This window comes from Anticarsia gemmatalis, chromosome 11 (assembly GCF_050436995.1).
Source record: "Anticarsia gemmatalis isolate Benzon Research Colony breed Stoneville strain chromosome 11, ilAntGemm2 primary, whole genome shotgun sequence".
In the NCBI taxonomy this organism is placed as follows: Eukaryota; Metazoa; Arthropoda; class Insecta; order Lepidoptera; family Erebidae; genus Anticarsia; species Anticarsia gemmatalis.
The window spans coordinates 9251659-9267509 of NC_134755.1; the positions used below are offsets into that span (position 1 = coordinate 9251659).

A 15851-nucleotide genomic window follows, 5' to 3' on the forward strand; every position below is an offset into this window, starting at 1 on the left:
AGACCATGATAAAGTTCAATAATTTATGAAGTGCATAATACACAAGTTTCATTTAGCTCTTACATAAATAGGTATATACACGAATTATTTTTGAAGCTTTACATGTAAATCAAAGCAGTCTACAAATAATATCAATAAATTGATGGTGCATAATTATCAACATGCACACCAATTATCTTTCTTTAGAAACACTTTGCTTCCAGCCGTCACTCATAAGGCCCATCAGAGAAGTTAACACCAGCTCTTAAACTATTTCCTTGTTCATGTTCGCATGAGACACTATGTAAGTTGTGCTCTTCTTTCGTTGAGAAATTAGTACTTTTAAATGCATTATAATCCTTACATCTAAGATTTTCACATACAAAAATATTTCGCCCTAATAAATCACTATAAACACACTTTGTCTAATCACAAACATTATTCGAAATAATATAATTAAATTAGAATTAAAAGAGAATCGAAAATATTTGTAGAATAACGCAGATAGACTTAACTTCACCATCACTAAAGCTTACAACAGTCATGTCAGCTGCCGATAGGGTATTTGTCACTTTATATTACGTATGTAATACATTTACATAAAATGTAATGTTTCAAGTTATTGCCTTTAGAAAATGTTAGCTTATCAGTAACCAGCATCGATCAATAAACACCTTATTCAATGAGAATAAAGCACAAACCCTACAAGTTATTATAAGCATGGATATTAATGATACATATCTAAATAAAATACCGCTTAACAAATACGTCATTCACTGGATAATAAATGCTTAAGTTCTGCAACTAATTCGAGATTAAATTGAGTATGTTATAAACTAGCATCTACGGTCAGTCGTTATTCACAAGTTGCATAAGAATATATTTCAAAACTTCGAATATTGAGGTCCAGTTGCATATACAAAAATAACATTATAGTCATTTTACATAACAGTAACAATTTGTTTCTAACCATTGGTGATTTTTACTAAAACATACTAAATTATATATTGAGTCTTATAACTATTCATAAAATCTTTGGCATTTTCATATGCTTAAATATAAGCAGAAAATATAACTAAAATAATTGTGTGATGTTCCTGATATGAGTAAACAAGATATTATAATATAAAGATTGACTATGCAGTATGAAGAATGTGTTTTATGGCACTTATCGGCGTATAATCACTGTAATTTTGTTCAACATGTTCAATAAAGTTTGGTGAGTGTGATGTTGGAAGTACATATTGGTATAGAAACACATTATTACTGTCGTCAAGAGATTCCTGCATGTATAATTGTCGAATTTGTCATGGAGTCTATTTACATAATTAAACACTTCCTCTGATGTCTCTTCTGTGGTTCAGGTCTTAATACTGCACGAACAGCTTCGTCAAATACCTGTGTAACAATAATCAATGTGATTAGGAAACACAAAGAATTTCCTTATAAACTATAATATACAAAATGGGAATTTATAAATCTATACTAATATTATAAAGCTGAAGAGTTTGTTTGTTTGTTTGTTTGAACGCGCTAATCTCAGGAACTACTGGACCGATTTGAAAAATTCTTTCAGTACTAGATAGCCCATTTATTGACGAAGGTTAGGCTACGCGACCAATAGGAGCAGAGTACCAGTAAAAAATGTTACAAAAACGGGGAAAATTTTGACTCATTCTCTCTTATGTGACGCAAGCGAAGTTGCGGGTCAGCTAGTAATAAATAAATTGGATCCGATACCCTTTTATTAATTGGAAGCAATCTAAAAAACTACTATTAAAGTAAACAATATAATTTTTTGTAAACTTGATTCAATATTATCATTCAAATAAAATAGTCCTCAATATTCATTGATTCTAAACTAATAGGAAAATTGTTTATCAAATATGAGGTAACCCATTGTCAATTATTCATTCAATTCTAGATAAATATCATTTCTTTATTATCAATGGCAATTTTAAAAAATGGGGCATTGATTTCAACTATCAAATTATGCATTAAACTTATTTTACTGCCTCCGTGGCGCCGTGGTCCAGGTGGTCGCCACGCCACTACCAGTGCGTTGGGAGGTCGTGGGTTCTTTTCCCACACAAAACAAATATTTGGCCGATAAACAAATAGTTGTTTCGGGATTGGTTGTACTTTGCGCCCGTTGTTTGTATGTTTGTAAAAGTCCTCGCGACACAAGAGAACTGCTTATTAAGAGTGCTGTCTTTTAAAAAGAAACTTATATACAGTAAAAAGTATACACAGGCTTACCCAGTTAACAGAGGCTTAGATTTATTAAATGCTAGTAGTAGTATTAATCATAGAATATATGTATATAAGAGAACACCATTGAAAGCAATACTCTTGATGTGTTACAAGAGTAATAATTTGCAAACCAAATTATAATAAAATTTAAATATGTGTAACTGATTCAACAAACTAGTCTGGTAAAATGTCAGGTGACCTAGCCAACCGCCCACACCTTCCTGTTGCACTCTGTCACAATGTTTATACCAGACTTGGGAGAATGACTGAAGCTAAAGATACATTAAGATATTTGAATACATGAATTGATGACAGGAAGAAGACCCTAATATATTTGGAATAAAAGCTAGGCTGATGATGACTGTATCTTTTATCATACCTAACCAATTGACAGTGTAGAAATTATCATATGGATAAGGAATGAAAACATCTTGTCTTTAATATTGTCAGTATTTTTATATGTAGAAAATTTTTGTATTAACAATTTTTAAGGTTAGTTTATTGGTGGATAACTTTAGGTCTTCTCTTATTGTGAGTCAAAACCTGTGCCTTGGCAATGACCTAATAAAGACATAAATATATTTTTGCCTCAAATAGGTTTAAAGTTTTAACCAAGACAAAATTCAACAGACAATTCAGAACATCAAAGAATGACCACAACTAAGTTGATTAATTAGCCAAAACAGTTCATAATTACTATTCATAACATAGGTCTTTATGTGCATAGCATTATGGTGAATCATCCTGTGAAAAGTTCCCTGTGGTGACTATGGTATTTATAATGACTTGGTCATTGACTCATCATGAAAGACTGGTGGGAAAATATCATGAAACTTGATACTATGAGAAAACTATAGAGATATTTTGCAGGTCATAAATTTAAGGAACCACTGAATAAAATCTATCTTCTAGCAGAATGACTTTATTAGTTTGTTAATTTATTTTTGTTGTACTAGACAGATAAAGATATCATAGTATCTTTTAGTTAGGTTTGAAATAGAATGTAGTTATCACTACTTTGACTATAATTTAGGCTGACATTAAAAACACATTTGATTCCTCAGTGAATATGTATAGACTGACTAACAAAAGTTAAGTGTTTGGGCTGGAATCTACTTGTCTAAGGTGAGAACATTAAAATTTCCAATAATAAATTACTCTGTGAAACATACCTGTTTGAGACCACGCTGAGTGAGAGCAGAGCATTCCATATATTTCACAGCTCTAATTTTGTTGGCCAGCTTTTGTCCCTGTTCCCTCTTCAATGGTGACATGCCTTGTTCAGACAATAAGCTGAGAGTTTCACGGTCATCCCTCAAGTCAATCTTTGTACCTAAAATATTAAGAAATTTGTTAGTTGTTGTGCATAATGCTGCTGCTTTTTGAGTGCATTCTTTACTCAGTATTACTTGTTTGCATGTAATTCTGTATGGTTAGAAATGGAAAATCTATAAGATAGAATCAATAATGCTTGAGAATTAATACTCAAACCAAATGAGAATACCATACTTTTTAGAAAAGTTTGTAAGATAGAAGTACTGTAGAAGTTTGTAATAATCACCTTTGTGATAACACAAGTCTTTAGTTATTCATACATTACAAATATATTGTTTACTCACCAACCAATATTATAGGAGCATCAGGGCAGTGATGCTTTATTTCAGGATACCACTTTGAGGTAACATTTTCATAAGATGAAGGACTGAAATAAAAACAAAAGTGCATTTAGATATAATCTTTTTATGTTGTGTTATTCTCATCAATAAGGTATTAATTAATATATGTTAAAAATATGGATACAACATAGAGAATGAACCTTATTAACATTCATAACAATAACTCTTCTCATTAATAATATAATAGTAGACATATTACAAGATGAATTACAAATAAATATGTGGTTTGTTAGAGGTTGTTTACAGTGCACATATTTTATGAGAGACTGCACTAACCTTGTAACACTGAAGCATATAAGGAAGACATCTGTTTGTGGATAACTTAAAGGTCTAAGTCTGTCGTAATCTTCTTGTCCTGCCGTATCCCATAGACCTAGAGACACTGCCACACCATCCACAACCATTGGCGCCGAATAATTGTCAAATCTGTAAGAACCACACACAAAATAGCATTGCGGTTAATTACAAAGGCTTCCCACAACAAGATCCTACACGATTTGACTGGAACTTGAACAAAACTTACACTGTAGGCACGTATTCGCCCGGAAAACTATCTGTAGTGTATGATATTAACATACAAGTTTTTCCAACAGTGCCATCACCAACAACCACACACTTGATCGGCCTTCCAGATGACATCTACGGAACAGAATATTATTGATAAATAAAGGTAAACCTATGACTCATTGTAAAACCTAAACGTATGTTGAAAACAATCAATTAATATTACCGTTTAAAATATTTTTATCACTGTTTTTGAATTACAAACACTATATTTACAGCAAAGAACTGAAACACTGATGAACTATTTATAGAAGAAGTAATTTTTCCCAAATTTTACATCGAATTGGAATAGGAAACGCATTGAAAGATGGATGGGGACATTACGGAAGGGATACAGATTAAAAATGTAACTGAGGTGACGGATGAAGTTGTGCGTTCATTTATATGCATATAAATTATGTCATCAAAATTGAGGGAAAATATTCAATACAATGGTTATAAATTCCAAGCAAGTTAAGCAAAGAAAAGATCTAAAAGGAATAAGTATTACGAATAAGCCTATTTTTGACAGAAAATATTAGTTTTCAATAGCAGATTTAAATAAGTTATATTTTATTTTCTTTTAGACTATTATTTAATCTGGGAAAAGAAATTATATTTTATTAAGTTTATAACCTTTGTGATCTAAATACAAAATAGTTAGGTTGTTACTACCTTTATTATTTAGGCATCCAAATGAATCGTATTTTTTTAATAAAAGTTTATCGTTGAAATGGAACATCTCTATATCTGAAACGCGATTCGCCGATGCCCAAACTTACGTCATAATCACAAATTTATCAATCAAAAGTACACGCAAAGTTCAGTGTTTATCTTGTTTCCTTTTGTACGTTATTTTGTTAACTAATATTGGATTGGAATTCATGTAGATTACAAAGAACATCAAACACATTTCCATGGCTTCTTTAAAGGATAAAACGGTAAAAAACTGTGTAAAAGTGAAGTATTAAAAAGTTTTCAAACTTTGAAAGATATTGTTTGGGGTAATGAATAAAGCGGATCTGACTTGTGATAACTGATTGATAACATAAGATATAATTTTCAGAAGATGAGTGGGTCATGTGTGGAGACTCCAGAGGCTCCAGCTTGGTTATCCAAGCTTGAAAGCCAACGAGAGAAGTTAAGTAAAGCACGACTTGGTCACGATAGTGGAGCCGGTGCTCCTTGCAACTCTTGCGGTAAGCAAAGCGATTTTTTTCTTTTAATGTTGATATATCGGAGAGTTCCGGCTACGAATTCAGGTGTTCTCTAGGTTAGCAACGGCTATTTCGCAACAAAGTCACGTCCGGAAGTTTTTATTTCTTGTATGACGTCATTTCAAAACAATGCAAACGTTATCAAATTATGCATGTTGTTATTTTAAACTTGTAACCTTTATGTGTTTTATTGAATTTTAACGACTTTATAGTAATGTAATTGTCAGTATTCAATAACTATTTTAATTTTTTGATAGTTTAATAGTTATTAAGTAGTTAAAACTAATCCATTTTTACTAGTTAATGTTTTTTAACCTTCAATATTGCTGAAAGACATACCTATTCTAGAATGACAATAATAAAAACATAGACTAGGCTCATACTTAAATTGTTTATACTGAGTATTGAGAGTGTTCCGGAAAGAGAAAGACTCTTGCTTACTAAAGTTCAAATTTTCTTAATGGTTAACTATATTGATAACACTGACTCACCCCATGTTAATTAATAAACGCAATCTACATTTATAATTAAATTAATTACTCATTAAGTTTTCCGTAATAGTACTACTATTCCCGGAAGTCTTGTCTTATTTAATTTTAAAGCAAATTTTCCTGTCTGATTCATTTTGTTATAGTAATATACAGTTCAGGAAATATTCATATTACTCATAAGTTAGTGTCCCCGTGAATAAGTAGAGATAAGAATACTGTATCTGTCTACTTGTAACTAAAAATAGATTGGGGAATTGTAAATCCAAATTCACAGTAAATAGATAACTGGTTTAATATTTACTTGATAATTTATGATTAGAAATGTTTGTAAAGCAAATATTTTGATGATATTAATTACTATTTATTAATATTCCTCACAGCTTCCTAACTGTGAACAGAACATTTTTAAATGATCATGAACCCTTTCACTTGAAGCAGAATCCCAAAATGTTATATAAACCAAAACTAGGAGGATATGTTGAATGCATGAAATAGCATTATTTGATCTTTACCTTGATGGTTACCTAATTATTTTCTTTTCAGGACCATCCTGCCCTGGCTTAGACCTACACTTTTGGAGAAAGGTGTGCAGGTCTTGTCATTGCAGCAAAGATGTCCATGATGTGCAAGATGACGATCTATCTGGATGGGCACAGTTTGAACTCCTTGGTACAGCCAGACCTAAGAAGGCTTCATGTAAGTATTCTTTAAGATTTGTATATAAGTTGAAGTGTAGTTTTATAATAGCTTAAAGTATAACTAGCCTTTTTGCAATGGAATATTTTTTGTACTAAGTATGATATGTGTAAATCTGTATAATAACGAAACTGTTTCCGGAACTACTAGTTTCCATATACATTAAAAGTCTGGCAGATTACTCTTTATATAACTAAGAAATATTACCCTTCTGTATTCTGTATTTACATCATACCTTTATTTAATTAGATTACATTGCTTTACCCTTGTCACATGTGCCCTCTAACAAGATCAATTATTATACTTGTTTACCAATACACAGCTGTCTCAACACTCTATTTTAATAAATGTATCATGTATATTTCAGTACCGCTCATCAAAATCCGTGGGGTGACAGATAAGCCAGTCAAACTAGACTGGGTACCGCCAAATGCATCTACCGAATTGGTAAGTGTTGACCATTTTTTTACGTTAAGAAATTGCATTACTGCGTGTCTTGCGCCTAGGGAAGAGCACCCAGGGTTATGCTGTCCTCTTCTGTCGGCTAAAAGTCCCGAAATTAGTGTAAAAGTACCAACTAAAAACCTGACGGTGTTCCTTGAAATGACATTGACCTAACATACAAACTTTGATACATAACTCTATCAATAAAACCCAAGAGTGTTTTGTAGATAGCATCCATCTTATCAATTATTTCATTAGTATATCTATTTACAATTGATAAATCATTATTAATTTGTTATCACGTGGATACGTATTAATTGAATAAGATTGGATATACATTTTAATAGTTCTTTTAGCAAAGATCTTGTTGTTATCAAGATGTTTTGTACATTTTGGATGTTGATGTACTGTGTGAGTGTTACAGTAGTTATTTTTGTTAGCGCAACTTGAAGTGATAAGTCAATACTGTAGATTATCAGTGTACATGCGATAAGACATGTGGCGTACGTTTAACCAATCACGTCGAAGTATTTTTGTATTGGATTTTACGTAAATCCGCAATGTTATTTTATGATTTCTGTTCGTGACTCATCATTTTCATGTTTTGATTAGATTTCCCGCCGTTTCTAACTGAAGTGTGAGATTCAAATTACGTTAAAAATGTCTTAACTGGACTCATTTATTTGATAATTATTTTTATATGACATCCATGGTTATATTATACAGGAACTATATAAAACTAGACTCCCTTTTTCTGACTAAACAAGCAAGGAGATAGCTGTCATAGTCCGGTTTACCAATTTTTAAACATATTTATAAAATAGTATTTGTGATATGTCTATATGTTGTATGTTTTTTCCGGTTCCGGCGACGGAAGTGTAACCACGTATAAGAGAGCTCCGTAAATATTCCCAATTAAATAGTGCAAAAAGTGAAAAACCACACGCATATTACAGTGAAATCTTCAGAAGATCAAACCAGAGGAGTGTTGCAGTGGAAATTACAGTGGAATTACTAATTATTTGGTAACTCTGCTCAAACAAAGTTTTGACCGTTATAACCTCAAAGCGCACACCAGTATTGATTACAAGTAGTACCAACCAAATCAATCAATCTGTCACTGCCAACCAAATCAATCTGACAGCTGACAACTGCAAAAAGTGTTGCCAACGTAGAAAAAGGATCCAAGTGTTACCAGTTTATAACACCAAACTACACAAAAAAAAAAAAAAAAAATGGAAAAGCAAATGGAAATTTTACTCTCTAAAATAAACGAACAGTTTAAAGAACAAACAGTAACATTAACAACAGCGATAACAAGAAATGTAATGGAGGCCCTGGACGAGAAGTTAAAAATATTAACAGAAGAAAACAACAACCTCAAAACTAGAGTCAGTAACTTGGAACAAAAAATATCTTTTTTAGAGAAGGAAAAGCGAAAGAATAACCTAATCTTTTTCGGCATCGAAGAAAGAGGAAAAACAGAGTTAGAGTTGGTGGATTTTGTGAAGGAAATTTTAGAAGATTCGGGAACACATATTGATAGTCAAGAAATAAGTAACATCCAAAGAATCGGGACGAACCCTGATAAGAACCGACCAATAAAAATAACTCTAACAACATCCTGGAAAAAACATCTTATTCTGAAAAACAAGCGCAACCTTCCTTCAAATGTGTTTGTCAATGAGGACTACCCTAAAGAAGTTCTGGAAATACGCAAACAACTAAAACCAGAATTAGAAGTGGAAAGAAAAAACGGAAATATAGCGTTCATAAAATATGATAAGCTAATCGTTAAAAAAACAACGAACTCCAACCGCGAAAAGAGGAAGAGAGAAACGCCAACAGGATCCCCAAGCACACCCACTCCATCTCAGAAAAAGTCGAATAACAAAAATGAAACAAATGGAAAACAATCCTCAAGTACAAATAAGGGAGTAGTTAAGCCAAGCATTCTCACATTTGTAACGCGTGAACGATCCGCCTCGATGTCAGAGATGCAAAAAAACGAGTAAAGGCCTCCTCGGACCGGAAACAACAAACAGATAAAACAACACACCTAGATATAAGAAAAACTCAAACATGTTGTCCCCCAATCCGGCTGGTCACCGTGGGGGAAACTGACCACCACCCTCCAACATATCAGCCAACAAAATCAAATACTGAAAAAGAGAAACAAAAACGAAGCAGCTTATACATATGTACACTAAACACACGAACCTTGAGAACACCAGAAAGCTTGCATGAGCTAGAGTTAGCTATCGAAAACCTCAAGTGGGACATCTTGGGCATAAGCGAGATGCGAAGAACAGGAGAAGGAATAGAAGAGCGAAACAGATATATTATGTACTTCAAAGGCGAAATCGCCGGACAAAGAGGGGTTGGATTCCTGGTAAAGTCAAAACTCAAAAGCCAGATAATTGGTTTTGAAGGAATATCGGACAGGATAGCGATGATCCATATCAACTTACCGAAGTACAAGAAAAAATGGACAGTCATCCAAGTCTACTCGCCGACAGAACAAGCAACAAAAACAGAGATTGACAAATTTTACGATAAATTACGTGAAGTTATCGAAAAATATTCTGAAAACAATCTCGTACTCATGGGAGATTTCAATGCCCAAGTAGGCGTCCAAATACCCGGAGAAGAACATATAATAGGGAAATACGGAAGAGGAAAAAGAAGTAAAAATGGAGAAAAACTTGTAGAGTTCCTTCTTGAGCAAAACTTAACACTTCTAAACTCCGTGTTTCGTAAAAAACCCAAGAATAAATGGACATGGATGTCCCCAGACGGAAAGGTTAAAAACGAAATCGACTACATAATAACAAACAATGCTAAGGTCTTTAGTGATACAGAAATAATACAGAAATTAAATTTCAACACAAACCATCGTATGGTACGCAGCTGCCTCAATGAAAAAAGTTCAAAAGCTTTCAGACATCATATGAACAATATGCAAACAATTAACTTACAAAGGGATACAGACAACACAATAGAACACTTGATGGAAGCCGTAAATTCAGGCATGGACCTAAACGAAAAATATAAAAAAATAGAGAAAAAGCTTAGAGCACAGGCAAGAAAAGAAACAAACAAGTGTAAAGAAAACTCTTTGAGCGAAAGAACGTTAAAACTAATTCAAGATAGAATGAACTTGTTATCAAAGAAGGATAAAAAAGAGAACCGAAAAGAAATATCTAACCTTAGCAAACAGATTCGTGAAAATATGAGAAAAGACAGAAAAATCAGAAGAAACAAAATATTAGAGAACCACATAAATAAAACAGGAGGCACGAAAAAAGCGCTAAAGGAACTTCGTGAAAAGGGGAAAGAATGGATACCAAAGTTAAGAGATAAAGAAAAAGAACGGCACTCTACCACTCGGAGTTCAATTCAATATATAGCAACGAATTATTATAGGTTATTATATTCAAATCAATCAAGCTTTAACATACACGATAGTGGATACAAACAGAAGCACATAACTGAAGAAAATGAAGACATACCAGAAATATTAGTATCGGAAGTAGAAAAAGCTATAAAAAGCCAAAAAATGGAAAAAGCACCCGGACCCGACAGGATCACAAACGAGCTTATGAGAGGGACAATCACAAAATTAAGCCCGCTACTAAGAAAAATCTTCAACGAGATTCTACACACTGGCAGCATCCCGAGCCAATGGGCAGAATCACATATAATACTTCTTCACAAGAAAGGTCCAAAAGACGACATCGGAAATTACAGACCCATATCTCTCATCTCAAATGTATATAAAGTTTTCGCCAAAATCATTTTGGACAGAATCACAGTTAAACTCGACGAAAACCAACCTGTGGAACAAGCAGGGTTCAGGAAAGATTTCAGTACAATAGACCATATTCATACTATCAAACAGCTAATAGAAAAATACAACGAGTATAGTAAAACTATTTACATTGCCTTTATAGACTACGCCAAGGCTTTTGACAGTCTCAGACATGAAGTCGTATGGCGAAGTCTAAAAGAGCAGGGCATCCAGAATACTTACATCAACATCATCAAACACATTTACAGTGAAAGTAAAGCTAGGATAAGACTGGAATCTACAGGAGATGCTTTTCCAATAAATAGAGGTGTCAGGCAAGGTGACCCACTTTCACCAAAGCTGTTTACAGCAGTGCTAGAACAAATGTTCAGGAAGTTAGATTGGGAGCATCTAGGTCTAAACATAAATGGATCAAGATTAAACCATCTAAGATTTGCGGATGACCTGGTCCTAATGGAAGAAGATCCAAAAGTACTGGAGTCCATGATACAAACCCTAGCAGATAAAAGCAGAGAATTAGGCCTAGAGATGAATTCCAGCAAAACTAAAGTGATGACTAATTCAATTCCCGTAGATATAACAGTTAAAGGACAGAAACTGGAATATGTGGAAGAATATGTATATCTCGGCCAGATAATATCGCCTAATGACCAGATGTCGAAAGAAATAGAGAAAAGAATTGCAACAGGATGGAAAACCTACTGGGTTTTGAAAGAAATTACGAAAAGCAAGGAAATAGGCATTAAAATCAAAAAGAAGACCTTTGATACCTGTATTTTACCCTGCATTACATATGGCTGCGAGACCTGGGCTTTGACAAAACACCATAGAGAAAAACTTGCAAGATGTCAGAGAAGTATGGAAAGAAGCATGTTAGGCTTAAAACTAAAGGATAAAGTTAGAAGTACAGACATCAGGCACAAAACGAAATTAACTGATATCTTGGCTCGTATTGATCAACTTAAATGGAGGTGGACTGGACATATGCTCAGGTGTAAAAAGGAAAAATGGAGCAAACAGGTGACAATATGGTACCCAAGAGATGGCACAAGGAGTAGAGGTCGTAAAAAGAGAAGATGGGAGGATGACCTGAAAATGACTTTAGGTCCCCTCTGGACAAGAGTGGCGGCAGACAGAATGCAGTGGAAAAAGTTGGAGGAGGCCTTTGCCCTAAGGCACACCGAACTGAGAGACTTATTGTAATTTAATGTAGATACTGTTTTAACTTCTTTTGTTTTTTAATGTGAAAAATTGTCAAAGGTTCGGAAATAAAGGGCTTTATTATTATTATTATTATATTATTTGTGATATGTCTAGGTGTCGGAGTACATGTCATGCCTGGGCTCGCTGGCGCCGGTGTCAGGGTCAGAGGCGGCGAGGCGACGACGTGCGCAACTCCGCACACAATTACCTCCTCACGATGTAGCGCCCGCCGTTCGTCAACACGCATCCGACTTCGAGAAATCCGAACACACTGTGAGTATTACCTTTTGATTCTACGTTTTTTTTACATATAAACTAGTATATAAGTTGGATCCTATTCTAAATATAATAGCAATGTTATGAAGTTGCTTGACATAGGCGCATACGCACGTTTCATCTACGTACACGGGCGTATACGTAAACGACAAACGTTTACAATCATAAGCATAAAAAAAGCAATCATTTGAAAACAGTGACTCCTCATTTTAGTACTCCGCATTTGAGTCGGTAAATGGAGTAGAATATATTGCTTTTGTGAGAATGTATAATATATGTAGGTACAACAAACGAATGACAATTTATTTATTAACGAGCAAGCATTTTAAAGTGAGTTCATTAATATGAAGCTCTTTAAGTCTTTACTAATGTAAAGACTTAAAGAGTCCTGTTAATGTCCTGTCTGGTATTTGTAACTACTCAACAGTGACTGATAGTGATAGCACATTTAGGTCGGCTGTGATATAATAACGATAACATTAATGCATCCTACTCAAATATAATTGTTCTATACACATTACATATTGCCCACACACTAAACTTTCTTATCTACTCACTCATTTAGTTAGGATTTAACAACATTATATCGTAAATTACATACAAGATACTTATAAATTCAAAGGCTGTCAGCCGGTATAGGCACTATATTTGTTTAAAACTAGACATAAACAAAATAAAACCAAAAATAAAAACTTCTATTTACGATACTAATGTTAATGTTTTTATTTTACAGGAATACATCACACGTATCAAGGATCATGTCGTGGGAATGGGTAACGTCGTCCGAGTTGGACCACTGCAGAACGGAGACGTCGTATCCATCGAGAGTAGCAAAACTCATACAGCCCCCAAATCTTACGCATTACCACTCAAAATATCCAACGTATCGCGAGGAGTCAAATACAACATTGTGCCTAAAAATGCGTCCGACAAAAAGCTGGTCTTGGATTCACAAGGCAATGTTGTCAGCAGTGCTGCCAACCTACCAGACTACAAATCCAGTCCGATTCTTAGCCGCATCGTGAAAGATAAACTGCATGTCATGCGCATCGAGTCTGACAGAATCAAGAGTGCTGTCGAACATGGTCCAGTGTATGACAAACTTTTTAAGAACTTGGATGACTTGAACATGCCAGTCACAAATGACGTCTATTTGCAGCCTATTAAACTCTTCCGTGAAGAATACAACAACAATCCTCAGTTCAAGGAGGAGACTAATGAGTTTTCAAGCAAGGCTCTTGGCGCCCAAATCATGCCAGATATTTGGTCGACCAGCAATAATAATGTTATGAACACAGCCAAGTTGATGGACAGTAGAATACAGAAAGGAACAATATTCGCTCCAAATGGTGAAATATGGAGCTGGAAACACGAGCCTGTTACTCCTGAGCACAGTGGCACTCTCCGTTCCACAAAGATCAATCCTCAGTACTCAACAGTTACTAAGCCTATCAATCAAGTGGAACCACAGCAAACTGCGCCTTTGAGAGAGTATCTTCGTAGCCAATCTGAAGATGAACTTCCTCCTCCACCATTGCCAAATTACAGTACCTACCCGGGCGCCGTTCCACCTTCCCCTGTTGAGTGGCAGAGCCAAACTGTGGACAATATGCCAGTAACACAAACTGCTGAATATTTGTCTCCACCACAGAACTACGCAGAGAGCACGGATCAGATGATTGATCAACTCGCTGACTTGACTCTTCTATCGCCAGCTGAGATAGAATTCAACAGAAAACTTTACAACGAAGGTGTACCGTGCCAGCGTTGTGAGAAATCGATGTTCGCGGGTGAAGTCGCCGTCAAAGCTGAGAGGGCCGGACAAGAAGCTATTTGGCATCCACAATGTTTCACCTGCAGCAAATGTGGGGAACTGCTTGCTGATCTCGTTTATTTCTACTACAAAGGCGAAATTTACTGTGCCAGAGATTTGGCAAATGTTTTGGAAATTCCTCGTTGTGCTGGATGCGACGAACTGATATTCACACGTCCTTACACTGCCGCGGAAGGACGGGCGTTCCATGTGCAACATTTCTGTTGCTATCATTGCGATGCGCCCCTCGGCGGGAAAAAGTACGTTCCAGATGATAAGACTGGTCTCCCGATATGTTTACAATGCTATGATCAGTTCTATGCTGAACGTTGTCGGGCCTGTGGAGGCGTAATAGGTCCTGAGCAACAAGGAGTGTCGTGGGGTAATATGCACTGGCATGCAGATTGCTTTATATGCTCCGGTCGAATGTGCGGCAAGAGTTTGCTAAGTGGTCGTTTTGTCGTCAAACAGGAGATGCCATTTTGTAGTGTGCCATGTGTTCAGAGCCGAATAAAGTAATGGAATTGATTGAAAGTACATTATAAGAATTAAGAGAGTATATTCCAGTTTGAGAATGCCATAGTTATATTTTTGACACTTTATATTTTAGAGTTTGTAGAGTTGGTGTGCCTAAGGTATTATAATATATTATCTATTAGTATCTATGGATAAGTTTTATAAGTCTCTCTACATTGGAGAAGAGAGTAAAGACAGAGACTTGAAAAAATAAGTGTAAGGTAACATTCCAAGTCCAAGCTATAATGTTCCTGTACTTTGGGACCAATATTTGAATAAGTATTTATTTTTGGCATTTACTTGCCATATTTCATTGTATTTCTAAATATAAGAAAATATTCCTTGTTAAATTCCTATATTTTCGAGGTGTAATGTTCTAAATTTTATATGAAAGTTTAGTTAGATTATAAGATCATGTGATAGAATATAACGAAATGGCGCTGATGAATAATATCAAATTATATTGACTTTAGAATATAAGTTTGATTGAGATGGGATATAATTTTCATTATATTTATACAAAAATATTTAGTAGTGTGGGTACAAGAAGAATAAAGTGCCATGTGTATTTTTGGATGATATACAATAATAAAGATTCTATATTGACTTTGTTTTAATTATTTTTACCTCCCACACAAGTGATTGATAGTTAGAACATGAGGCAAACAACAATCAGTTCTCAAAGTTATATGTGTATGAGATATGTATATTATCTCTTGCTCTTACAGTGAAAGAAAACATATTTTTGAAACCTTGCATGGCTAAAAGTTATTTAACATTGATTATTGAGGCGCACTTGCATGCGCAAGTGCGCTGGCAAAGTGCAGGCACAAATGCCCTTCACTTAACTCTTCAGAATTATATTCAAAGAAAATAGTTTCTATTTGATTAAATTGGTCTAGCGGAATACACCAAGATATGCAGAAATAAAAT

The 15851-nt window shown here is 34.6% G+C and overlaps 2 protein-coding genes across 4 annotated transcripts; one reads left to right on the forward strand and one right to left on the reverse strand.

Annotated features, from left to right (window-relative positions):
• Positions 1–9: 9 nt before the first annotated feature.
• On the reverse strand, positions 10–4811 carry Mtl (Rac family small GTPase Mtl). The gene is made up of 6 exons (XM_076120014.1): positions 4639–4811; positions 4432–4547; positions 4185–4334; positions 3852–3934; positions 3405–3565; positions 10–1377 (listed from the first exon to the last, which is right to left on the reverse strand). Exons 2-6 carry the CDS (start codon positions 4545–4547, stop codon positions 1300–1302), a joined length of 588 nt encoding a protein of 195 aa, XP_075976129.1. The 5' UTR covers positions 4639–4811; the 3' UTR covers positions 10–1299.
• A 415-nt stretch (positions 4812–5226) lies between these two features.
• Tes (testin LIM domain protein) lies at positions 5227–15524 on the forward strand. Of its 3 annotated transcripts, none has more exons than XM_076119743.1 (6): positions 5227–5410; positions 5518–5650; positions 6703–6855; positions 7223–7302; positions 12428–12586; positions 13323–15524. In XM_076119743.1, the coding sequence occupies exons 1-6, from the start codon at positions 5369–5371 to the stop codon at positions 14919–14921; spliced, it is 2166 nt and encodes a 721-aa protein (XP_075975858.1). In that variant the 5' UTR covers positions 5227–5368; the 3' UTR covers positions 14922–15524. The 3 variants fall into 3 exon arrangements, with proteins under 3 accessions (XP_075975858.1, XP_075975859.1, XP_075975860.1); XM_076119744.1 differs by having other exon boundaries at positions 5228–5392; XM_076119745.1 differs by lacking the exons at positions 5227–5410; positions 5518–5650; positions 6703–6855; positions 7223–7302 and adding an exon at positions 12208–12319.
• The last annotated feature ends 327 nt before the right edge of the window (positions 15525–15851 follow it).